The 26,851-nt window shown below is 39.4% G+C and overlaps 1 protein-coding gene across 2 annotated transcripts in view; it reads right to left on the reverse strand.

The window, feature by feature from the left end:
- LOC121324996 (serine/threonine-protein phosphatase 2B catalytic subunit alpha isoform-like) overlaps positions 1-26,851 on the reverse strand; it is a 224,008-nt gene that overhangs the window by 102,657 nt on the left and 94,500 nt on the right. For both annotated transcript variants that reach the window (XM_041267274.1, XM_041267275.1), the window contains exon 3: positions 287-411. In XM_041267274.1, coding sequence (XP_041123208.1) covers positions 287-411 — 125 coding nt within the window. The remainder of the gene's footprint in view (positions 1-286; positions 412-26,851) is intronic.

Consider the following 26,851-nt stretch of genomic DNA (forward strand, 5'->3'; position numbering starts at 1 on the left):
CAGCACACCCTTGAAAGAGGGAACATCTCTATCCTGGTTAAATAATAAATCTTATAAATCTTATAAATAATAAAAATGATCTGAATTGAACTCAGTCTGATGGTTTCAACTTAGCCTTCAGGAGTCCCACACTTGCTTGAGAGAGACCCATGGATGAATGCTTGCATCATACCACCAGTAGCTGTCCTCACTCCTTCTTTGAGAAGCACTCCTGTGTATTACACAGTATTCTGAAGCAGCAGCTTAGATCCAAACCCTCCTGGATGCTTTCTTAGCCTCTCCTTACCTCAATGCTAAAGTAGCCCCTGTCCACGTAGTCTCCCAGGAAGAGGTAGCGTGTGGAGGCCGGGGAGCCGCCCACTTCAAACAGCTTCATCAGGTCAAAAAACTGCCCGTGTATATCACCGCACACTGGAAAAAAAGAAAGAAAAAGATTAATCATGTTTTTTAAAAAATTAATAAATAAATAAAAACAATGCAGATTGCATTGAAATTTCCAGTTGGTAAGTATATTACATTTTTATCAGCACTATTTTTTTCTAAAATGAAAACATTTCAATTCCAGTTTCAAGAAATATCTTAAGTTTCTTTATAGCTCCAACATCAAATGTCTGCGTTGTGTATTTCTTTATCATTTATGCTGATTCAATTTTAATACATTTTCAGAAATCATCCCTTAAAGTTTGCCCCTCTGTGCTGTACAATGCTTGCCTGTGTTTTACTATGCTTTCACTGGGCTTTATTACCATTTGCTATGATTTTACTATAGGGAACTGGCATAAGGGCTTCCTTACATGGAAGTAGGTTAGTAGTTTTCAGTCACATTTCTTTTGTAAAACTTGGCTAATTTCCAATTATATTTCTGCAAACTTGTATTTCTCAGAAAAGTGATCAATATAAAGTCGTAACCCTTTCAGCTGCAACCCAGCCCAAATTGCTTAATTTGAATGTACTGTTCAGACTGCTGATCTTCTCCAATATATTATGTGTTCCAAGAAACTCTCAAATACTTTGGCAATAACTGGAAGCACTGACATAGGTCTGCAGTTGTTTAGGTTTCAATGGTGACTTCCCTTAAAAACAGAGATTGCAGCTTTCCAAATTGATGGGATTAATTTGAAATGAGAGAGAGAGAGAGAGAGAGAGAGAGAGAGAGAGAGAGAGAGAGAGAGAGAGAGAGAGAGAGAGAGAGAGTAACTAGATCGGCTAATTGCAATAATCTGTGCTGCTCCAGTCTATCCGTGCCAGCTGATTGTTTATGACACAGTAATAATTAAACACCTTGTATGCTTTAAAAGTACAGAAATACAATATCACTGTAAACTTATGCTGTCTCTGTCTTTGTCTTTGTGGTTTACATTGTTCTGTTGTGGTCCTTCAAATGGCAAAAGTGTTCTCAAAGCTCAGAGATGCGTTTGCGCTTCTTTCCAATCTTCACACAGACTTAAGGTGACCAGATAGCAAGAGTGAAAAATCAGGACACTCAGATGGTGAGGGGAGGAAAGAAACCTTGTGAACTCCTGCACAATGCAAGCGACACAAACTATGTATCTTTCTTCTGTAGAAAAGCTGTTTTTTATTCCTTCGCCTTCCTCTGTGCCTTGCAGTTAGGCAAAACCAAAAACTTAAATGTAATTTAAAAAAAAAATACTCCAAAGTGGTTAACTTTCTTGTTTACTGTTCAGATGACAACAATGTTTTATTCAGCCTATCAGTGCATCTGTACTGGCTTTTCTGTGACCTGCTGTACTGTACGTAGCAGGTGGGACAAAGTCAGTGTGGCATTGTTTTGATTTAGGGTGCTAAAATCTAGTTTTCAGCATTGGACACAAAATACCAAAAATGGACGACAAAGCAAAACAAGCAAAATATATTGTGTCAAGACATTTTCCCAAATAAACTGTAGGTGCAAATGGAGGTAATTATTTTGCACATCTTGTAATGTGTCTATATTTAAATATGACATCATTGGCAGGTTTTGTTATTGTTTTGTTTTTATTTGAATGTGTTGTGGCAGAGGAAATGTCAGTAGCTCATCCTCTTCCAGGAGTAATTAAAAACCTTGTGGAGAAGGTAGCCATCTTCCAAATTAATTAAGTGATTAATTTATTGCTAATTGGGAGATGGTCCTCTGCATATAAGCCTGCAGCTCGCTGCACTCCGGGTGGGTGTTCGAGAGGAGGAACGAGAGCGAGCGAGGAAAGAAAAGAGTTTAATAGTAAAAGCAAACTGGTCACGCTGCTCCTTTTGCACCGCAGTACTTGCCCGTGTTTTAAGAACATAAGAAAGTTTACAAATGAGAGGAGGCCATTTGGCCCATCTTGCTCATTTGGTTGTTTGTATGATATTTATAATGCACATTTTTAGGTGACCCGACATACGAAGAGGCTCGCGAACCAGAAAGAAAAACATGAATTAGTATTGGTAACACAAAAGAGATTCTGGCTCTTCCTGACCCAACATATACAGTAGGGGGGTTCCGTCGCTGAGGAGACCCAGCAAACAGGAGGGGGGCCATCGTCTTTGAGGTGACCCGACATACCAAGAGGGGCACCATCTCTGAGGTTACCCGACATACGAAGAGGCTCACGAACCGGAAAGAAAACATAAAGTTAGTATTTGTTAAAACATATAATGCGTGGTGTTCCGCCTCTTCAAAGCCCAACATAATAGAAGGGGGAGTTCCGTCGCTGAGGAGACCCGACAAACAGGAGAGGGACCAACGTCTTTGAGGAGACCTGACAAACACGAGGGATGCCACTGCTTGGGGACCCTCACATAGAGGTATCAGACCTGAAAGAAGAATCCCAAAAGAAACATACATGCAGATGGAAGGGTTTGGCCGGTGGTCCCCTCTGACTCATGGAGAACCCTCCTGTATGAGGTAAATGAAGCGGAGCTTAACAAAGGATTGGAGAAAGTGGAATCACTAACCCCCAAAAGATGGACCCCCGGCTCCCCGCTGACGCAACGTGAAGAAGAAAAAAGAGAGAGCCGCCAATGCATAAGAAAGAAAAAGAAAACATTTAGACGAAAGAAAACAAACACTTAACGTGACAAAGGGGTTAGTAGACTATACCCTAATGACTATGTGAAGACCCTCTGCACAGTGGAAAGAAAACAACCCTTTCTTTTAATTTTATTTCTTAGGGGAAATCTTTGGTGGCCCAGGCAGAAAGGTCGTCCCCACTCTGGACATACTAGCAATGGACTGATGTGCGGAGGATATTTCAGATAATGAAGAATGAATATAAGTTTCAATCGCTGATGAAGTCCAGCACCCCATATTTTTAATTAAATGCTGGTTAATGTTGGCTTTTGCAGCTGAAGTAGCTGCCCCTATTCTAAATGAATGAGGAGTGTAGAATTGCGAAGGAAGACCTGCTCTAGACACCACGGTGGAAAGGTGTGTTGAAAACCAATGCCTTGATACAATGGATCGGCTTGAATTGATAAACAAAGGGTCAGAGGATGAAATGGCCTTGCATTCTGCAATGTACTTCAACATGGAAGTGAAGGGACACAGAGGAGAGTTGATCTTAGAAAGCTGAATACATTGTCCTTGCCGCAGTTGAACTGTTTTTGAAATGCGAAGAAATAAGATGAAATGAGAATCTGGGATGAGCTTGAGGTCACTGCAGCGGATACCGAGGGTAGGGAAGCTGGCAATAGAAGGAACTGTATATTCAGAACATCTCAAAAACCCGAAAAATGTAGATAGACATATGACTTCCATAGTTAAATCATCAAATGGAGAAAAACAGCCATGACGCAGAATTGAAATCAAGTTACTGAGAAAGTCTATAGAAATAGGCAGAAGAGCAGAAGAAGGAGCCGGAGAGCACTTGGAAATTCCTCATAAAAGGAGACGAACCGCTAGAATTGGGGAATTGATGGACATCAAGCGAAATTGATGCTGAATTCCTGACAAATATAGTCTGATTGTATCTGGTGCCAGATGTAGAGAGTCCTTTGCATGCACTATGAACGCCATGATCCAGTCCTGGTTGAATGGAGTAGGATTAATCCTGCTTTGTAAACAAAAAGTTACATAACATGCCCAACCTGTACAGTACGGGGATCTAGTAGATGGGGCAAGTGCTGATGCCATGTAATCTTGTGCTGAATTAAGAAGTTTATTAATAGTTGGATTTAGTTGAAAATCAGTTGATTGAACTGTGGCGTTGCTGCTGGATATTGCAGAGCTATGGGCAGCAAACTGTGGAATTTGGAAATCTGTAAACGAGAAAGAGCATCAGCTGCATTATTAAAAATGCCCGGTAGGTGGAGAGCTTGTATTAGGAAATTATTAGAGACTGAAATCCATACTAGCCGCAGCAGCAAATGCATGATAAGAGGGGAAGAGGAACGTCCTTTATTTATAATATGCACTGTAGTTGAATTATCACAGTAAAATAGTATTGCTTTCTTAGACCAGAGATGACCCCATAGCTGGGCAGCTGCTACTATTGGGTATATCTCTAGCAGAGCTGTGGATTTTAGATAAGAACATAAGAACATAAGAAAGTTTACAAACGAGAGGAGGCCATTTGGCCCATCTTGCTCGTTTGGTTGTTAGTAGCTTATTGATCCCAAAATCTCATCAAGCAGCTTCTTGAAGGATCCCAGGGTGTCAGCTTCAACAACATTACTGGGGAGTTGATTCCAGACCCTCACAATTCTCTGTGTAAAAAAGTGTCTCCTATTTTCTGTTCTGAATGCCCCTTTTTCTAAACTCCATTTGTGACCCCTGGTCCTTGTTTCTTTTTTCAGGCTGAAAAAGTCCCTTGGGTCGACACTGTCAATACCTTTTAGAATTTTGAATGCTTGAATTAGGTCGCCACGTAGTCTTCTTTGTTCAAGACTGAACAGATTCAATTCTTTTAGCCTGTCTGCATATGACATGCCTTTTAAGCCCGGAATAATTCTGGTCGCTCTTCTTTGCACTCTTTCTAGAGCAGCAATATCTTTTTTATAGCGAGGTGACCAGAACTGCACACAATATTCAAGATGAGGTCTTACATTTGTACAGTTTTAACATTACTTCCCTTGATTTAAATTCAACACTTTTCACAATGTATCCGAGTATCTTGTTAGCCTTTTTTATAGCTTCCCCACATTGCCTAGATGAAGACATTTCTGAGTCAACAAAAACTCCTAGGTCTTTTTCATAGATTCCTTCTCCAATTTCAATATCTCCCATATGATATTTATAATGTACATTTTTATTTCCTGCGTGCAGTACCTTACACTTTTCTCTATTAAATGTCATTTGCCATGTGTCTGCCCAGTTCTGAATCTTGTCTAGATCATTTTGAATGACCTTTGCTGCTGCAACAGTGTTTGCCACACCTCCTACTTTTGTGTCGTCTGCAAATTTAACAAGTTTGCTTACAATACCAGAATCTAAATCATTAATGTAGATTAGGAATAGCAGAGGACCTAATACTGATCCCTGTGGTACACCGCTGGTTACCACACTCCATTCTGAGGTTTTTCCTCTAATCAGTACTTTCTGTTTTCTACATGTTAACCACTCCCTAATCCATGTACATGTGTTTCCTTGAATCCCAACTGCGTTCAGTTTGAGAATTAATCTTTTGTGCGGGACTTTGTCAAAAGCTTTCTGGAAATCTAAATAAACCATGTCATATGCTTTGCAATTATCCATTATCGATGTTGCATCCTCAAAAAAATCAAGCAAGTTAGTTAGGCACGATCTCCCTTTCCTAAAACCATGTTGACTGTCTCCCAGTACCCTGTTACCATATAGGTAATTTTCCATTTTGGATCTTCTTGTAGTTTCCATAAGTTTGCATATAATAGAAGTCAGGCTTACTGGTCTGTAGTTACCTGGTTCAGTTTTGTTTCCCTTTTTGTGGATCGGTATTACGTTTGCAATTTTCCAGTCTGTCGGTACCACCCCTGTGTCAAGAGACTGCTGCATGATCTTGGTTAGCGGTTTGTAAATTACTTCTTTCATTTCTTTGAGTACTACTGGGAGGATCTCATCCGGCCCAGGGGATTTGTTTATTTTAAGAGCTCCTAGTCCCTTTAACACTTCTGCCTCAGTTATGCTAAAGTTATTTAAAACTGGATAGGAACTGGATGACATGTGGGGCATGTTGTCAGTATCTTCCTTTGTAAAAACTTGTGAAAAGTAATCATTTAACATATTTGCTATTTTTTTTTCTTCCTCTATGATTTTGCCATTTGTATCTCTTAAACATTTAATCTCCTCTTTGAATGTTCTCTTGCTGTTGTAATATTGGAAAAACATTTTGGAATTGGTTTTAGCTCCCTTAGCAATGTTCATTTCTATTTCTCTCTTGGCCTTTCTATGAGGAGATATGTTTTCGATTTCCTCAGGCCATGTACTGCAAAACCATTGATTGTTAAATAGACCTCCGAATCCCAGTAACGAGGCATCAGTAAATAAAGCCATATCGTGTGGAGCTGAAATGAAATCATCATAAAACATAGAGAGACCGTTCCAGTTCTGAATAAGCGCAGACCACATTTTAATGTCTTTCCTAGCTTCTGAGGAGATATTTATATAGGAGTCCAGATTTTTTTGCTGTTGATGCCAGCGCTAGCAGTCGAGATATAAACGTCCTCCCCTGTGGAATGATAATATTGCAAAGTTAAAGTAACCCAGCAATGAAAGCAGTGCCCGTTTTTTAATTATTTTAATGATATGAAAATCCTGAATGAGCAAACGAATATGGTTAAGTTTAGACTCAAGGATTCCAAGGAATTCTAAAGAATGAAGGGGACCGATTGATTTCTCTTCTGAAAGCGGAACGCCAACTTCAGAAAATAAGCTTTTAAGATTGGAAATCGCTTCTGCTGGTGCATCTGAAGGAGGAGAAATTACTAAAAAATCGTCCAGCAAGTGGAGCAAGAATGGGACATGATATACATTAAGAAGAATCCAGTATAATGCTTCCGACAGGGTATCAAACATCTTTGGGCTGCTGCGGCAGCCGAAAGTCAATTGGGTGGCAAAATAAAACTTCCCTTCCCAGGATGGATTGGCATTACTTTAAATGAGTCTGATATATCTGCTTTTGCTAACCAGGAACCACGACCTGCTAATTTAATTGAATGTATTGCATCTGCAGTAGTGATGTAATGCAGGGAAAATTGATCTTAGGGAATTAATGACTTAATGCTGCTGGTGCTTGACCCCCGTGGTGCTGATAAAACACTTTTTTCCTGACATTTTCCTCGTGGCAATGCCGATAGGATTAATTCTATATACTGGAACAGGAGGAGCTAAAATGGACCGACTATCAATCCTTTTATAATTTATTTTCTGATGAGAGATTGCACTAATTGTGGTTCTTGAGTCGCTGAATAAAGATTTTTGCTTTTGAACAAGGAAGAAGGAATTTGAGTCAGACCGGTTGAAAAACCATTTTTTAAATCCGTCGATCAGGTAATTGATTAAATTACTGTCGGGATGATTCTGTAATTTACTTGATAATGCCGGGATGTTTATAGGAGTAAAGACTGTGAGCATCGGGGAAAGTCACTTGTGTTTTAAAGGGCAGATTGTATCAGCGTGAGCGTCTCCGCAATTGCTGCACATGCGGATAAGATTGCATTGCCTATTCGAACAGAAGCCAGCATTGAAATTGTTGCAGATTTGTCTTCCTCCTGAAAATCTAATACTGCGCCCGTATTTGTCTTTCATTGTGGATTGATCAAGGGGAGCTGAAGAATGTAGAGGATTAGGTACTGAAGATCTGTATGAATTAGTGGCGAAACCGGGTGCTTTAGAAGTTGATGAAATTGCAGCTTTAGGGCAGAGGGCTGGCTGCTGGTTAGTGGTGCTAATTGTGGGGGTGATTTGATCCGGAATAGACTGCCTGCTGTCTGTTTTAGGACATTGAATGGCTGGGCGCGGCTGATTATGTTTTTTCGAAGGAAAGACTGGTTCTGCTGAGACTAAATTGCAATAGAGAATAAAAAGAGACTCTCTATCACTCCCTGCTGGAATCGCATTACCGTTTTTAAGGAGGGTTTTTATCAATTTATTATGGGCCAGTCCTTCCAAAACAATCGATCCGGAGGGTCGTCCTGAGGCCGAAGTCGCTTGGATCGGCGCAAATTCGATGTTTGAGGTAGCAACTGGGATGATGCAGAAATTATTAGCGGTCCATTTATTCAGCGCTTGTCAGGCGCATCAGGTCCAATTTATTTTCATACACGCTTTTTATTTTACACACGCTGTTTAATTATTATTTTTTTTTTTTTTAGAGCAAAACAGGTTTAAAAGGCATTGAATCACAAAAGGACACTCAGTACTGCATCTACAGCCAAACCCCACCCCTTGTTCGCTGTATTTTTCTCATACCTCTTTCCAAATCAAATGGTGGTGCACACGGGAAGGCTTCACCTATCTTGATCATTGGACCACATTCTACAACAAGGACTATCTATAGAGGTGGGATGGACTGCACTTAAATAAAAAAGAAGCCAATCTACTAGGAGAAAAGATCCTCAAGGAGGTTCAGAAGCATTTAAACTAGAAAGGAAGGGGGGGGAGAAATCAACAAAAAAAAAACAGAAGGGAGACCACTTCAAAACAAGGGCAACAACTCAGGTAAGACAGCCATTAAATGTATATATCTAAATGCTAGAAGTATCAGAAACAACATGTTAGAACTTTAAGCTACTGCATTAATTATGATGTGATAGGTGTTACAGAAACTTGGTTGTTTGAGAGTGATGGAGACGAATATAATATTAATGGGTTTACACTGTATAGGAAAGACAGGCAGGACAGAAGAGGTGGAGGGGTAGCGATATACATAAGAAACAGTCTTGAAGCCCATGTGTTAAATCTGGACATAGAAAACGAATGTCGAATCAATATGTGTCAGATTAATGGACACAAATTCAAAGGGCATATGTGACAGGGCGAGGAGCCCTGCACAGGACTGTTTATTTATTTGCTTATCTGTTTATTTATGATGGCGAAAGCCGTGTGTTTGTTCTGGCAGAGGCGTGTTTTGTCAGCTCGTCTTCTGCCAGTTTAATTTAGAAACCCTGTGCAGAATGTGACCAAGGGATTATTGAATAATTGATAGTTAGTTAATCCCTTGGTCACTGTTATAAAAGCTTGCCGCTCTCTGCACTCGCGGAATGTTTAGGAGGAGGCACGAGAGTGGAGAGGAGAGAATTTAAAATTTAAAATTTTAAATAAAGATAAAGAAAAAGTAAGTGTTTAGTGTTCGTGAGTGTTTTTGTTTAATCTTTTTATTTTGCTCGGTGAGGAAGTGTTTGTCTTGTTTAAATATTTATTTTGTTATCTTAAAATAAACACGGAGCAAGTGCCTTTTTGCACCGTACCAATGCTGACGACAGGAAGCTGAAAAACAACTCAATGGATCCTCTTTACAAAGGAGCAGCAGGCATCCCATTCGATGACAGGATATTTGGCTGGAAAATGCCTAAACCTGCACTAAATCAAAATATCCTCAATGACTTTACTTGTAGGTGTATAGCTTTTCAGATTTGTTTCTAGTACTGTATGTGTGGATTCACTACAACTTTTTTTTTTTTGACAGGTTATGCTTGTCAAGTTTCCAATGATCCCGGTGGCTGATATTCGTGGGATAATGTGAAATAAATTGAATAATGCAGCACATTCTAGATGAGAGTGGTTTTATTCTTGTTAATTTAGAAAGTATTCCACAGAACTAGCAGAAGACACATGCTGGATTCTATAAGAATTAATGTAAGAACAGTTGACTGTGCAAGATCTCCTGTAGATTGGAGTGTTGAACTGTCTGCATAGTGTTTTAATGTTTTTCGAGCTAATGGATAGTGTGTGGGTCAGCCCATTTCATCTTCTGACCTCATCCTGGACCAATCAAGACTTGGACCCACCTGCTTACTGCAAATTACAAGCCTGGTGTTGATCGCTTTCTTCTGCCCAAACAGGAATACGCCATTAATACTGGGTTTATAATTTTACATCAACTTACCTATTTTTTTTGTTTGAGTAGCTGATTGAAAAAAGTTCTATGAATGGCAATGAATGAATTCTCAAGTTTTTGGAAATGTTGCAAGTGTAAAATAAAAAAAGACTAAGTTAATGTATTCATTATTCTGCCTTCCCTCAATCGGACTAGCCATTCAATGTTCAATAAGTTTCAGTATTGTTCCTTATCCTTTACCCACCCACCCTTTTTATTGTACATTTTAAACCATTTCCAAAAACATCCCAATACCATTCCATTCCCATTAACAAACACATTAAGGATTTTTTTTTTTTTTATAAATGTGTGTTCGCTGATATAATTATTGCAACTGCCGATAACTTAATTCTTTGTCCAGGTTATTTTATATAGGCTACTAAAAAAGAAATAAATATGAAGGCATTGACACTTGTGATAATAAAAAAGTAGTATACTTGGGTCATTAGTAGGCTACTATTTTGACCAAACATACTTTAAGTATATCACTTTTACAAACTGTAACTTTGTGAACTGAATTCTGACCCGCCATCTAGTTGCATCTCTGCAGTAGGGTTCAGCAACATTGAATAACATTTTCATATTCCGTGGTCCTGAGTGTATATTAACTTGCAATCTATCTTGCTGTTATATAAACACAATACACATGAACAGGGTTATTTCACTCATGAGGATAACTATAAACAACCCGCTTGACCCCTTCTGCACTGAGGAATAACTACAAGACTGTGAATGCTCAGGGTGGATCCTCTATATATCCTTCTCCAGTACACAGCTATCCTCATTGTGGAATAACAACATGACTCTGTGAATACTCAGGGTGGATCATCTATATATCCCTCTCCAGTACACAGCTATCCTCATTGTGGAATAACTACAGGACCCTGTGAATGCTCAGGATGGATCCTCTATATATCCCTCTCCAGTACACAGCTACCTAGCTTGTGGACCCTGTGAATGCTCAGGATGGATCCTCTATATATCCCTCTCCAGTACACAGCTATCCTCATTGTGGAATAACTACAGGACCCTGTGAATGCTCAGGGTGGAGCCTCTATATATCCCTCTCCAGTACACAGCTATCCTCATTGTAGAATAACTACAGGACCCTGTGAATGCTCAGGGTGGAGCCTCTATGTTTGTTTCTAAATGCACGAATAATCTAAAGGAGATCAGGATAGTACAGTTAATACTGTTAAATGAATATAAAATAAAAAAACAACACATTGTACTCTTAGCACAGCATGTCATTATCAGCTCTTTTTCCACCGAATTCATTTTTGCAGTTGCTGCAGTGGTAGGTTAATACGGGAAGGAGAAACCTCAGAATGGAGTGAGGTAACCAGTGGACAACCACCAGGATCAGTATTAGGTCCTCTGCTATTCCTAATCTACATTAATGATTTAGATTCCGGTATAGTAAGCAAACTTGTTAAATTTGCAGACGACACAAAAATAGGAGGAGTGGCAAACACTGTTGCAGCAGCAAAGGTCATTCAAAATGATCTAGACACGATTCAGAACTGGCAAATGACATTTGACACGAATCAGACACATGGCAAATGACATTTAATAGAAAAAGGTGTGAGGTACTGCATGCAGGAAATAAAAATGTGCATTATAAATATCATATAGGAGATACTGAAGTTGAAGAAGGAATCTATGAAAAAGACCTAGGAGTTTACGTTGACTCAGAAATGTATTCATCTAGACAATCTGGGGAAGCTATAAAAAAGGCCAACAGGATGCTTGGATATATTGTGAAAAGGGTTGAATTTAAATCAGGGGAAGTAATGTTAAAACAGTACAATGCACTAGTAAGACCTCATCTTGAATATTGTGTTCAGTTCTGGTCACCTCACTACAAAAAGAATATTGCTGCTCTAGAAAGAGTGCAAAGAAGAGCGACCAGAATTATTCTGGGCTTAAAAGGCATGTCATATGCAGACAGGCTAAAAGAATTGAATCTATTCAGTCTTGAACAAAGAAGACTACGCGACCTAATTCAAGCATTCAAAATTCTAAAAGGTATTGACAGTGTCGACCCAAGGGACTTTTTCGACCTGAAAAAAGAAACAAGGACCAGGGGTCACAAATGGAGATTAGACAAAGGGGCATTCAGAACAGAAAACAGGAGGCACTTTTTTACACAGAGAATCGTGAGGGTCTGGAACCAACTCCACAGTAATGTTATTGAAGCTGACACCCTGGGATCCTTCAAGAAGCTGCTTGATGAGATTCTGGGATCAATAAGCTACTAACAACTAAACGACCAAGATGGCCAAATGGCCTCCTCTCGTTTGTAAACTTTCTTATGTTCTTAAGACTGCCTTCTTTTGCTTCAACTCCTTGCTTTTACCTGTTTCCTAGCAACTAGGTTTCCAAAATGATTTTCCAAATAACTGCTCATGTGGATGTGAGCAGTGCTGAAATCACCAAATAGCATAAGACACTGGGAAACATCCTTAGTCATATACCTCCCCTCACATACTGAACTGTATGTATGTGCTCAACTGGCTGCTCCCACTTCAAGCCTGTGGCAGTGTGTGTGGGAGGGTTAGCAGAGTGTGTATCGCTTCAAGAAAAGAAGTGCTGCCAGTGTAAAGGATGCAGGCATCTCTTCTTGCAGAGAAGCTCCAGGGTAAAGGATACAGGCATCTCTTCTTGCAGAGAAGCTCCAGGGTAAAGGATGCAGGCATCTCTTCTTGCAGAGAAGCTCCAGTGTAAAGGATGCAGGTATCTCTTCTTGCAGAGAAGCTCCAGTGTAAAGGGTGCAGGCATCTTTTCTTGCAGAGAAGCTCCAGTGTAAAGGATGCAGGCATCTCTTCTTGCAGAGAAGCTCCAGTGTAAAGGATGCAGGCATCTCTTCTTGCAGAGAAGCTCCAGTGTAAAGGATGCAGAGAAGCTCCAGTGTAAAGGATGCAGGCATCTCTTCTTGCAGAGAAGCTCCAGTGTAAAGGATGCAAATATAAAACAGAAAATAATTGATTTCATAAGTATTCAACCCATTTGCTATGACACACCTAAATAAGCTCTAGTGCAACCAATTGTCTTTAGAAGTCACATAATTAGTTAAATGGAGTCCACATGTGTGCAATTAAGGTGTTTCATATGATTTCAGGTTAAATATACCTGTTTCTGGGAGGTCCCACAGTTCGTTAGTACATTTCCTAACAAAAACGACATCATAAAGACAAAGAAACATTTAAAGCAAATCCGGAATAAGGTTCTTCAAAAGCACCAATCAGGGGTAGGATTTAAGAACTTTTCCAAGGCATTGAATATCCCCCGGAGCACAGTAAAGTCCATTATTAAGAAATGGAGAGAATACGGCACAACTGTGAATCTGCCTAGAACAGGCCATCCTCAAAAACTGAGTATCCGGGCGAGAAGGGCACTAGTCAGGGAGGCCAACAAGAAGCTTATGGCAACTCTAAAGGAGTTACAGTCTTCCACGGCTGAGCTGGGAGACACTGTGCATACGGCAACAGTAGCCTGGGTGCTTCACAAAACTGGCCTTTATGGGAGAGTGGCAAAAAGAAAGACATTGTTCAATAAAACTAACATCAAATCTCAGCTAGAGTTTGCCAGAAGGCATGTGGGAGACCAAGTGGAAGAAGATTCTATGTCACTTTACACTTTTCTCTATTAAATGTCATTTGCCATGTTTCTACCCAGTTCTGAATCTTGTTCAGATCATTTTGAATGACCTTTGCTGCTGCAACATTGTTTGTCACTCCTCCTATTTTTGTGTCGTCTGCAAATTTAACAAGTTTGCTTACTATACCAGAATCTAAATCATTAATGTAGATTAGGAATAGCAGAGGACCTAATACTGATCCCTGTGGTACTCCAATGGTTACCACACTCCATTCTGAGGTTTCTCCTCTAATCAGTACTTTCTGTTTTCTATATGTTAACCACTCCCTAATCTATGTACATGTGTTTCCTTTAATCCCTACTGCATTCAGTTTAAGAATTGATCTTTTGTGTGGGACTTTGTCAAAAGCTTTCTGGAAATCTAAATAAACCATGTCATATGCTTTGCAATTATCCATTATTGATGTTGCATCCTCAAAAAAATCAAGCAAGTTAGTTAGACACGGTCTCCCTTTTCTAAAACCATGTTGACTGTCTCCCAGGACCCTGTTACCATATAGGTACTTTTCCATTTTGGATCTTATTATAGTTTCCATTAGTTTGCATATAATAGAAGTCAGGCTTACTGGTCTGCAGTTACCTGGTTCAGTTTTGTTTCTCTTTTTGTGGATCAGTATTACGTTTGCAATTTTCCAGTCTGTCGGTACCCCCCCCCCTGTGTCAAGAGACTGCTGCATGATCTTGGTTAGCGGTTTGTAAATAACTTCTTTCATTTCTTTGAGTACTATTGGGATGATCTCATCCAGCCCAGGGGATTTGTTTATTTTAAGAGCTCCTAGTTCCTTTAACACTTATGCCTCGGTTAAGCTAAAGTTATTTAAAACTGGATAGGAACTGGATGACATGTGGGGCATGTTGTCAGTATCTTCCTTTGTAAAAACTTGTGAAAAGTAATCATTTAATATATTTGCTATTTTTTTTCTTCATCTACGATTTTGCCATTTGTATCTCTTAGACATTTAACCTCCTCTTTGAATGTTCTCTTGCTGTTGTAATATTGGAAAAACATTTTGGAATTGGTTTTAGCCCCCTTAGCAATGTTCATTTCTATTTCTCTCTTGGCCTTTCTAACTTCCTTTTTGACTTGCGTTTGCAGTTCCGTGTACTCTTTCTGTGTACTTTCTTTTTGGTCCCTTTTTAATGCTCTGTAAAGTGTCTTTTTTCGCTGATTTTTTTTTTAATTGATCTATTAAACCATTTTGACAATTTAGTTTTACATTTAGATTTGTCTACTTTAGGGATGTGATTGTTTTGTGCCTCTAGTACTACATTTTTGAAGAAAAGCCATCCTTCTTCTGTGGATGTTTTCTCTATTTTACTTCAATCTACTTCTGTTAGTCTCTGTTTCATACTTTCATAAACCTTAGCTTTAGTCATTACTTTTGGGGTTTTAAAAAGCACTTCAAATGAGAACATGTTGTAGTCTGAGTTTGCTTGTGGTTCTCTGACCTCTGTTTTAGTTATTCTGTCTTTGTTATTTGAAAAGACTAAATCAAGGCATGCCTCCCCTTTAGTCAGTGCCTTGACAAATTGTGTCAGGAAGCAGTCATTTGTCATTTCCACCATTTCAATTTCATCTGTCGTGCTCCCCACCGGGTTTTCCCATTTTATATAGGGGAAGTTGAAATCCCCCCATTAGTATTGCTTCTCCTTTGCTACATGCATTTCTAATGTCATTGTATAACAGATTATTTTGCATGAATCTGAATCTGGCGGTCTATAACATGCTCCTATTATTGTGCCCTTTGAATTTGTGTCCGTTGTTCTGACCCATATTGATTCGGCTTTGTTTTCTTTGTCCAGGTTTAACACCTGGGCTTCAAGACTGTTTCTTATGTATAGCACTACCCCTCCACCTCTTCTGTCCTGCCTGTCTTTCCTATACAGTGTATACCCACAAATATTATATTCGTCCCCATCACTCTCAGACAACCAAGTTTCTGTAACACCTATCTCATCATAGTTATTTGTTAGTGCAGTAGCTTTAAGTTCTAAAATTTTGTTTCTGATACTTCTAGCATTTAGATAAATACATTTAATGGTTGTCTTACCTGAGTTGTCCTTGTTTTGATGCGGTCTCCCTTCTGTTTTTTTGTTGATTTCTCCCCCCTTCTTTTCTAGTTTAAATGCTTCTGAACCTGGTCGAGGATCTTTTCTCCAAGTAGATTGGTTTCCGTCCGTGCAGTCCGTCCCGTCTATACAGATAGTCCTCGTTGTAGAATGTGGTCAATGATCAAGATAGGTGAAGCCTTCTTGTGTGCACCACCATTTGATTTGGAAACCCTACAAGCATATTATTATAGCACAAATCCATGTATTCTGTAGCCCCCTGTCACTTCTTCGTTTCCTAGACGAGTGCCCACACTGCTGTTGAAGAATAAATCTGAATCATGGGTTCTGCCTGGCAATTTAGTCACAACATTTAGTAGACAGAGACGAGCATCAGATATAACCTGCTCAAGAAATTAAATCCCTCTCTTGGTACTTTAATTGCTACCTAAGTACAGTCTATAGAGCGGATCGTACTGGGGAACCCAACAAATTAATAGAAATCCCCTTTTACTCAATCTGCTGCTCTTCCCTGTAGGAAACTGAATGCACTGAGAACAGTGTGAAATGATCGAGTCCCAGACCCCCAGGCATCAGTGCAATAAAACAGGCTTGTGAAGTGCTAGTTATGTCTCAGATCTGCCTTTGAAAGCTACAAGTGGCCATAAAGCCAATGGTAGACAGAACTGGAATATGTGCAGCAATAGGATGTGTGCGCTTGGTGTGCCTCTGCAGCCTAGGACCCAACACCTCACACAATTCCTTTAGGATTGCCTTTGGAAAGAAGTGCGAGATCAGCCATTTTCAAATGATGTTTTACAGTAAAACCGTATTTAAATTTATAGAAAAAAAAATTAATAGCATACAAATTGCTGCAACTTATAGTACCATATGAATGTCTTCTGTAATTACCAGTACACAACTGAAACAAGGGTGTCACAAAAACATTCTTGTTATTACCTTCTGTTTAACACTTTATAATAGCATATTTAGTATACAACGGTAATAATATAAGAAATAATTATATGTGACAAACATCCGAATTCCAGCAATTCTTGCATCAATAACATAACCCTAATGAGAATGTTATTATTTACATGTTGCATATTGATTGTGGATCTTTGGACTATTTAATAGTCTGATCTTATCTTGCAGTACCAAATTTTAAATCATAATATCTTTTAAAAATGTTTAATATTTGTATATCTGTTTTTTATATCTTTTTAAATCTAACCCTAACCCTAACCGCAATCTATATCCCATGGTACAGTTGAAACAGTAATACATAATCTGGGGAATGGGTGAGAAATGGGTGAAGACAACATTGCCTAGACTGGGCACTAAAACAGTGGGAAACATCTTGAAATCTGTACCACACGATTACTGAGCTTCTGTACAGAATATTAAAAAGTATAATTATTATATGACTTGACACTTCTTTAATTGTGTAGTATAATTAAATTGTTCTCATTGATTTAGTGCCCCACCCAAACAGGCTTATCTTGGTCTGAAAGAATTTTAATGTATAAACAATACTGTATATGAAACTGAAAACTTATATCATGATAATTCTTTTTAATATCTAGACTACAGTGACTGAGTCATCATGTGGTATAGGTTTTAATATGTTTCACATTTGTTTAGTACCAAATCTTATTAGTAGTTGTTTTCTCTTTTTGTCAGCTATTATAGTAATCTAATGTTTCAGGAAAATTACTACTCAATGCTTTTGAATATTATGAGCCATAGTCGCAAAATCACTGCATCAGTTGGATATAGTCTGAGTTGTGATTAATTTCCTGTTTAGATTAATTTATATGTATTCATTTTAACAGCCCTGCAATGTTATTTGGAATTTCAGACTTGTGAACATATGCAAGATATTCACAATGCGAGCAGAGTTGCATAAAAGTTGTATAAATCTGCAAAACCTTCAAATGTCTGTCACAATATATTTTAAAGAGGGTGGTCACCAAAACAATAAAAATACACAATTCTAAACGAGCACAGTTGCACAAGTTGGTCTGCTTAGGATTTGTTACACATGCAAAAAATAAGAATGTGTCATTAGACAAGTTAATTTCTGCAAAAATGTCTGTATGGCAGTTTCATAGTAAATACAACATCCTTAGCAAATATTACATTTTTTCCATCCATAAATTCCTATTTTATTGCTCCTTGGCCTTTCTCAAAATCTTCTGTTGAATAGTCTCAGAACACTGTAGACGTACATTGCATTGGGTGCTCATTGGGAAATGATGCGTTGCCATGGACACAGGCCTCAGGAAGTGTAATTAGAAAACAATGTGAGGTAGTATCAGGTTTATACTGAGTCACACAGTCTGGTTGCCATGGGTGGGCTCTTAATCATTGTTGATTTCTAATGGAAGTGTTACAGCTCTGTGTTTCTTTTATATAAATGAACAGTTTTTCACTTTAATCAAACTACATAAAACAAGAAAAAAACAATCACTTAAAACAGCTTCCACTCACCATAATTGTTTACTCAACATTGCTAATGTTGCTCATAAAACAGAGACTAAACAAATTTATATAACAGATTTTACGAAACTTTAACAAAACTGATTAAATTAACATCGACATGACATGGTTTCAAGAATCGCTACTAGGGCCGTGCAGCTATATTTTTTTGCTCTCTCTGAAAATTGTGTGTTACTAGAGTAACTAGAATAATAACTGTTTATGGAAATATAGATATAATTGAACTGGTGCTTCCAGTCACTAAGTTGTTTGTTATCGGTTGTATTCCTCTCTAAATATTTGCTTTTGCCATTTGTCATTTAGCACAAAGACAGTCTTCGTACAATGAGGAGGGCTCTGCTGGGCACTGGAAGGGTTAATCTTGACTCCTCTCCGTCTCCCCAGGATGGAAACAGGTTGCTTTCTTATTATATCACTGTACTTTCAGCAAACTCCAAAAGAGTTGTGGGTCACCTTCTGTGAGACTTAAGTGCCTAATTGCAAGGAGCTGGTTCAGTCCCAGGGGCCATTATTAGAAGCATTTGTACTTTTAAATATTGTTTTGCTGTATAAATCCAGTATTCCTCCCATTAAATGTTTCTTCAACAATCAATCTTGTTGACATGTTTCTGACCAAGATAAAAAAAAAAATCTGTGTGCTGTTAAAGTGTCTCTTTTTAGGGGATCATGTTCTACTATAATGCGTTATGCAGCACAAGTTGCACTGCAACTTGAAATGATTTCAGTTCTAAACTGCAGTTAAAACATTTACAACCAAACAAGTTTAGTCTAGATTACCTGACCATTTCACTTTGACTGGAGGGGTAGCGATACTTCCTTCAGTCATTAAAATTTATAATATATATATATATATATATATATATATATATATATATATATATATATATATATATATATATATATATATATGTGTGTGTGTGTGTGTGTGTGTGTGTGTGTATATATATATATATATATATATATATATATATATATATATATATATATATATATATATATATTCATAAACAGTTATTCCTTTGTAAGTTACTCTACTAACTCACAATTTGCAGAGAGAGCAAGAAATACAGTTGCAGGGCCCTAGTGGTGATTCTTGAAAGCTTCTTACATAGTAAAAAAAGGACATGAGTTAGAAAGCCAGTGTAACATAAAGAAGACTGTGTGTGAACAGGTGACCCTGCACATAACAGAGTGCAAAACCACAGTACAAACCACAGGGGACCCAGAGTGTGCAATTCAATAATAATAATAATAATAATAATAATATTAATAATAATACAAAGTTTTAAGCGTTCACCATTTTTCACCCCAAACCTTTTTATTTTGAGTTTTGTTCTACTGCTCAGAGAAATACACAAAGGATTTCTTTGGAAGTTCTGGTTTTTAATCCGTTATATGCATAAGTGTCTTCGTTTTTTTGTAAATCTAATATGTAAATAATGGTAAGCCTATTTGAAATGTTTTGCTGTTATTTATTGCAGCTCTGGCGCTCAGTCTGTGCACATGTAGGTTTTAAATTCACGTTGTCATTATCCTTATGTTTATTTATTTATTAATTTATTTATTTAGGAAAACCTGCGATGCTCTGCCATGCTTCTGAAAGGCTAGACATTTTACATATCAGCAGAGCTGCCAACTATTTTTACAAAAACCCACCCACTTTGTCTTGAAAACCTGCCTGTAACAGAGAGAAGAGACCGGTACATGTATTTGTTTATTTTACAACGGGGTACTCCTCCGCCCCTGTTCAATTTATTGTTTTGTATTTGTTTGTTTATTATGATTTATTATGTATTTAAATGATGAGAGTACGGGAGAGCGAGAAACAAAACATAGGCTCAGTGAAAGCGATCTGCCAGCCTGACTGTGAGTTTTACGTTCGGGTTTGTTTTATTTTTGTTTAATCAGTCAATCATTCATTTTCTTTAATCAAGTAAAACCATTGAGAACCAGTTCTCATTTGCAATAACGCCTGTGCCTTTTAGAAAGTGCTACGTTTGTAGCCCAAAGTAATAATGATATGTATGTCATATGACAGATCTTGATGTGCTTTATTGTTACAAAGTTTAGCAACAGTGATGTAAACACTAAGGGTTGTGTATAATATTTAATTAGGAATATCGGACATCTTTTAAAACTATTCAAAATATATCCAAATGTAATACCCGCACAAATGCCCAAAACTAGTCCAAAAAATAGGCACCCCACCAAATCAATTTTTTCACGCACAATACAAAAAATACAAGCCCAACTGGGCGTGAACCCACCTAATCTGACAACACATCATATCAGCCGTTCGGTGTGCATTCTGGGAGCTGTAGTTCAAACTGGAGAGCGTTCCAAAGTGATTGTACAGGATCGATCAGGACAACAGATCCCAGTGTTGTTACTTATAATACAAGTACACAGATGCCAAGTGGCTGTCTTATTATTCATTAGAATTCAATAATCTGTAATTTTTTTTTTTTTTTTTTATCGACCCTTGAAAGGATACTAAGTTAAACAGACCACATGTGCCTAACAATGTTTGGTGCAAAAATTCAGTTCTTTTTAGCTTGTATACGAGGGAAAAAAAACGAAAAAAAAACCCAAAACATTAAGAATAGGAAAATAAAACGGTATGCAGACCTCAGAAACTATGTAAGGTAGCGACATGAAAGCTCCCACTTTACAAGCAGATCTAAACACTGAAATCGGTATGCAATTCTGACAAACACAGCCAAAGTTACTGAGGTGCACAGTTAGGGGTTTAACACTGAGCACCAACCCAACTCAACCCTAACTATATATATATATATATATATATATATATATATATATATATATATATATATATATATATATATATATATATGTGTGTGTGTGTGTGTGTGTTGTTGCACGGTAGTGGGGGAGTCAGGTAACAAACCTGGCTCCAAGTGAAAATGATTATCATTTGTTAATTGTTTTGGCAGTTGGCCTTGTTAATGTAAATTGAGGCCAGATGCCAGGTATAAAAGGTGAGCAGCCAGTCTGCTCAGGATCTCTCCTGTTTGAGGAGAGAATGGAACATTGCAATTCAATGCAATCTGGACCTTCAGTTACTGAGCAGAGCAAGACCTGTCCATTCAAGGAACACTATTGGCAGTGCTGTCATTCAGTGCAGTTTTTATCACTGGATGTTTTGCGAAGTTAAGCTTTTCAAATCTCTATGCACAGTCACATGAATTAACAAACACCAGACCAGAGCCCTCAATCAAATCAACACCATGTCACAGTTCATGTGCCTCCACATTCTGTAAATAAGCCACCTGTGTGTGTCCTGAGACCAAGCAAGCACTACAATGCATATTAACACAGAACAAAGCTGCTTCCACTTTTCCTTTTTTTAGAAGCAGCTTTCTAACGTGGGAGCTTGTGGCAGTGTGCCCCACGCCTGTGCATATTTTGGTGTTATATGTTGTATGTATTGTGTTAATGTTGGTGTACTGTAGTTGGTACATGGGATATAATATGGGTTATGAGTATGAGTTATTAAAATGTATATTTGTATTTAGGCACGAGGATTGCACAGCCCTTCACGTGCAGGTAAAATGTAATAATATGTGAGCATGGGAAATTGCACCAAGTAAATTCAAATGCAGTTGTACCGAGACTCCAATTGAATGATTGATTAGCAATCGAGTCTCGGTACAATTGCATAAAAGCAGCATGTTGTCACTCATTCGGGGTTGTGTGTTTTGGAAGTGGAGAACGGGTGAGAGAGAGGAGAGGTAAACAACGATTGCTATGCATGCTGGAGGGCCAGCACTCTACTTGTGTGTTTAGTGTTCGTGCAGTGTCTTGTTTACCTTTTTATTTTGGTCGCAAATGCTGTGTCCTGTTTTAGTGTTGTGTTTCTTGTTCAAACCTTTTATTTCTGTTTCACAGGGCGTGAGCTGGGGGTGTAGGGATACGGCAGAAAAAGTAGAAGGGAGCGGTAAGTAGGACAGAGTGCCGGCTAGAAAGGACCGGACCTAGGATAGAAGAGCAGGGAAGGCCCATTCTAGTAGCAGACCAGCAAAGCTGGACATGGAAGCTAGGATAGAAGGTGGTCACTGACTGAGGGCGGCAATGCAGACACATCCCAGGGGCAGAGAACCCAGCAACCTAAACCGGCTAGAAAGATGGTCACTGACTGAGGGCGGCGATGCCAACACAACCCAGGGGCAAAGGACCCAGCAACCGAAGACAGGATACAGAACGTGGTCACTGACTGAGGGTGGCGATGCCAACACAACCCAGGGGCAAAAGACCCAGCAACTGAAAACACATACAAGGGTTATGACTTGGGGAGCCGCCCCTTGGGAGGAAGATGGTCCCAGAAGACCGGGACACGAAAGGAGATAGAGAGGGAGAGGTGCCCAGCTTCTGAGACTTCTGTAAAGGGGCGCTCGTTAGACCCCCAATTGGCCGAGACTTCATGCTGGTTGGGACCCGAAATAAGAACAAGGCATAAGGTTAGTATGGGACTTGAGCACGGAGTAGCCATGTCCCGAATTGAGGCAGAGTATGGAACAGAGCCTCGAGTGAGGCAAGATGAGCGCAGGATCTGCAAAAGGACAGAGTATGGCTGGGGTTCTGCTCTGACTCGCATGGTGAGAACCATCCTGAAGGTAAAGGGAGGCTGATGCCTAGCCCTGAGGTAGGGGAAGTGAGACTCACTTGCCTCCCCAAAGGATGGACCCCCGGCTCCTCACGAAATCTCCCACACCGTGAGACGAACAAAAGACAGCACATGCCAGATCATAACATAAACAAATGATCAGAAGGACAAACAGGAGGATGGTTAGTAATTTAGTAGGATGTGACAGTGTATACCTGCTGCTCAGTGGGAGGAAAAACCCCTTGAGGCTGATTAGGGGAAAACCTCTAGTGGCCCTAGCATGCTAGCAATTTTAGAAGGAGCAGCAACTATATCAGAGAAGGATGAATGAATGTAAGAATCTACTGCAGAGGAGGACCAGCTCTCCCACATTCTTTGTGATCAGGCTGGGGGGGTCGAGGAGGGATGCCTGCTCTGGAGGCGAGAGTGGAGAGGAGGGAGGCCTGCTCTGGAGGCAAGGGTGGAGAGGAGGAAGGCCTGCTCGGAGGTGGAGGAAAGGCGGGAGGCTGCTCAGAGGCGAGGGCGGAGTGAGGCCTACTCTGGAGGAGAGTGTGGTCGAGGAGGGAGGCCTGCTTGGAGGCGAGGGTGGAGGCGAGTGAAAAGGGGGATAGTGGACTTGATACTTGATGGGTGAGTTGGACCGACCGTGCTGTATGATGTATCTTGGAGGTATGCAGCCAAGTGATGGAGTAAGAATGGAAGGCGGCCGAGAGGCAGCTGATCTCCATGATATATCCTTGTAGGGGGAGAAGCAGCTTTTCTGAAGAGTGGAAATTTGCAAATGGAGAATGGATGTTGATATAGACAGACAGGAAGGTGAGGTAGGGGGGAAGCTCTTAAGAATCCCACAGAGGGTCAGGCGGAATGCTGGTATGAACAGACTGGAGGGAGTTGGAGAGAATCCCTAGCATGGACAATGAGAGCCATGATCTAATTTTGATTGAGGAGCTATGATTATTCGCTTCTGGGTGCAGAAGGTTGAAGACACTGAGCAGGCTGTAAAATAGGAGCTCTTGATCAAGGGGGGAGGGCTGCAGACATGTAATGTTGAGCAGATTGAAGGAGGTTACTGAGAGTAGGATTCAGTCAAATAGCATGCAGAGAAGCTGAGGATTCTGGATGGGGGTTTTGGAAGCAGATGGGACCAGCTGACTGAACTTGAATACCGAAAGTAGAAGCAGAAGGAGAGCTGGAACTGAGGGCTGAGGTGGCAGATGGACTGAACAAATATATGAATCGGCTACTAGGGAAGCTCGGCGCCTTTGCGCCCCATATTATAGAAACGAGGGCAGAGAGATTAGATGCCGCCTTTCTATGTGTTACTTAATAAGGGATCGATCAGCGGTTTGCTACTATCATGTCTGCATAAAATGGAAAAGGTAAACTCACATTCAGAGATTTGGGTTTTGCAATGCCAGTTATTCTCTTAATAGTGGAACTCCTTAACTCACAATCAAGACAGATTTCCAGTCTCGTACCACATCTCAACCCAAGTATTAATGCTGCAACATTTGAGAGGATGAGCGGAGATATGAATAGGATTGCTGAGGAAGTGCCCCGTATTTTAGCGTTAGTCTTGATTGTGGGAATGCTGCCACGATCTGCATATTGGAGGAATGACATTAGAAATGCGTGTAGCAAAGGAGAAGCCATACTAATGGGGGATTTCAACTTCCCCCATATAAAATGGGAAAACCCGGTGGGGAGCACGATGGATGAAATTGAAATGGTGGAAATGACAAATGACTGCTTCCTAACACAATTTGTCATGGCACCGACTAGAGGGGAGGCATGCCTTGACTTAGTCTTTTCAAATAACGAAGACAGAATAACTAAAACAGAGGTCAGAGAAGCTAAGGTTTACAATTTTAGAAAAGCAAACTATGAAGGTATGAAACAGAGACTAACAGAAGTAGATTGGAGTAAAATAGAGAAAACATCCACAGAAAAAAGGATGGCTGTTCTTCAAAAATGTAGTACTAGAGGCGCAAAACAATTACATCCCTAAAGTAACTAAAAACTAAATTGTCAAAATGGTTTAATAGATCAATTAAAAAAAATATTCAGTGAATAAAGGCACTTTACAGAGTGTTAAAAAGGGACCAAAAAGAAAGTACACAGAAAGAGTACACGGAACTGCAACGCAAGTCAAAAAGGAAGTTAGAAAGGCCAAGAGAGAAATACAAATGAACATTGCTAAGAGGGCTAAAACCAATTCCAAAATGTTTTTCCAATATTACAACAGCAAGAGGACATTCAAAGAGTCTAAGAGATACAAATGGCAAAATCGTAGATGAAGAAAAAAAATAGCAAATATATTAAATGATTATTTTTCACAAGTTTTTACAAAGGAGGATACGGACAACATGCCCCACATGTCATCCAGTTCCTATCCAGTTTTAAATAACTTCTGCATAACTGAGGCAGAAGTGTTAAAGGGACTGGGAGCTCTTAAAATAAACAAATCCCCTGGGCCGGATGAGATCCTCCCAATAGAACTCAAAGAAATGAAAGAAGTTATTTACAAACTGCTAACCAAGATCATGCAACAGTCTCTTGACACAGGGGTGGTAGCGACAGACTGGAAAATTGTAAATGTAATACCGATCCACAACAAGCGAAACAAAACTGAACCAGGTAACTACAGACCAGTAAGCCTGACTTCTATTATATGCAAACTTATGGAAACTATAATAAGATGCAAAATGGAAAAGTACCTATATGGTAACAGCGTCCTGGGAGACAGTCAACATGGTTTTAGGAAAGGGAGATCGTGTCTAACTAACCTGCTTGATTTTTTTGAGGATGCAGCTTTGGTAATGGATAATTGCAAAGCATATGACATGGTTTAATTAGATTTCCAGAAAGCTTTTGACAAAGTCCCGCACATAAGATTAATTCTCAAACTGAACGCAGTAGGGATTCAAAGAAACACATGTACATGGATTAGGGAGTGGTTAACATGTAGAAAACAGAAAGTACTGATTAGAGGAGAAACCTCAGAATGGAGTGTGGTAACCACTGGAGTACCTCAGGGATCAGTATTAGGTCCTCTGCTATTCCTAATCTACATTAATGATTTAGATTCTGGTATAGTTAGGAAACTTGTTAAATTTGCAGGCGACACAAAAATAGGAGGAGTGGCAAACACTGTTGCAGCAGCAAAGGTCATTCAAAATGATCTAGACAAGATTAGAACTGGGCAGACACATGAGATATGACATTTAATAGAGAAAAGTGTAAGGTACTGCACGCAGAAAATAAAAATGTGCATTATAAATATCATATGGGAGATATTGAAATTGGAGAGGGTATTTATGAAAAAGACCTGGGAGTTTTTGTTGACTCAGAAATGTCTTCATCTAGACAATGTGGGGAAGTTATAAAAAAGGCTAACAAGATGCTCAGATACATTGTGAAAAGTGTTGAATTTAAATCAAAGGACGTAATGTTAAAACTGTACAAAGCATTAGTAAGACCTCATCTTGAATATTGTGTTCAGTTCTGGTCACCTCGCTATAAAAAAGATATTGCTGCCCTAGAAAGAGTGCAAAGAAGAGCAACCAGAATTATTCCGGGTTTAAAAGGCATGTCATATGCAGACAGGCTAAAAGAATTGAATCTGTTCATTCTTGAACAAAGAAGACTACGCGGCGACCTAATTCAAGCATTCAAAATTCTAAAAGGTATTGACAGTGTCGACCCAAGGGACTTTTTCGACCTGAAAAAAGAAACAAGGACCAGGGGTCACAAATGGAGATTAGACAAAGGGGCATTCAGAACAGAAAACAGGAGGCACTTTTTTACACAGAGAATCGTGAGGGTCTGGAATCAACTCCCCAGTAATGTTGTTGAAGCTGACACCCTGGGATCCTTCAAAAAGCTGCTTGATAAGATTCTGGGATCAATAAGCTACTAACAACCAAACGAGCAAGATGGGCCGAATGGCCTCCTCTTGTTTGTAAACTTTCTTATGTTCTTATGAGTAATGAAGCTGCGGTTTGGATGGTGCTGTTGCTGTGTTGGA

This window comes from Polyodon spathula, chromosome 12, assembly GCF_017654505.1.
Source record: "Polyodon spathula isolate WHYD16114869_AA chromosome 12, ASM1765450v1, whole genome shotgun sequence".
Classification (NCBI taxonomy): Eukaryota; Metazoa; Chordata; class Actinopteri; order Acipenseriformes; family Polyodontidae; genus Polyodon; species Polyodon spathula.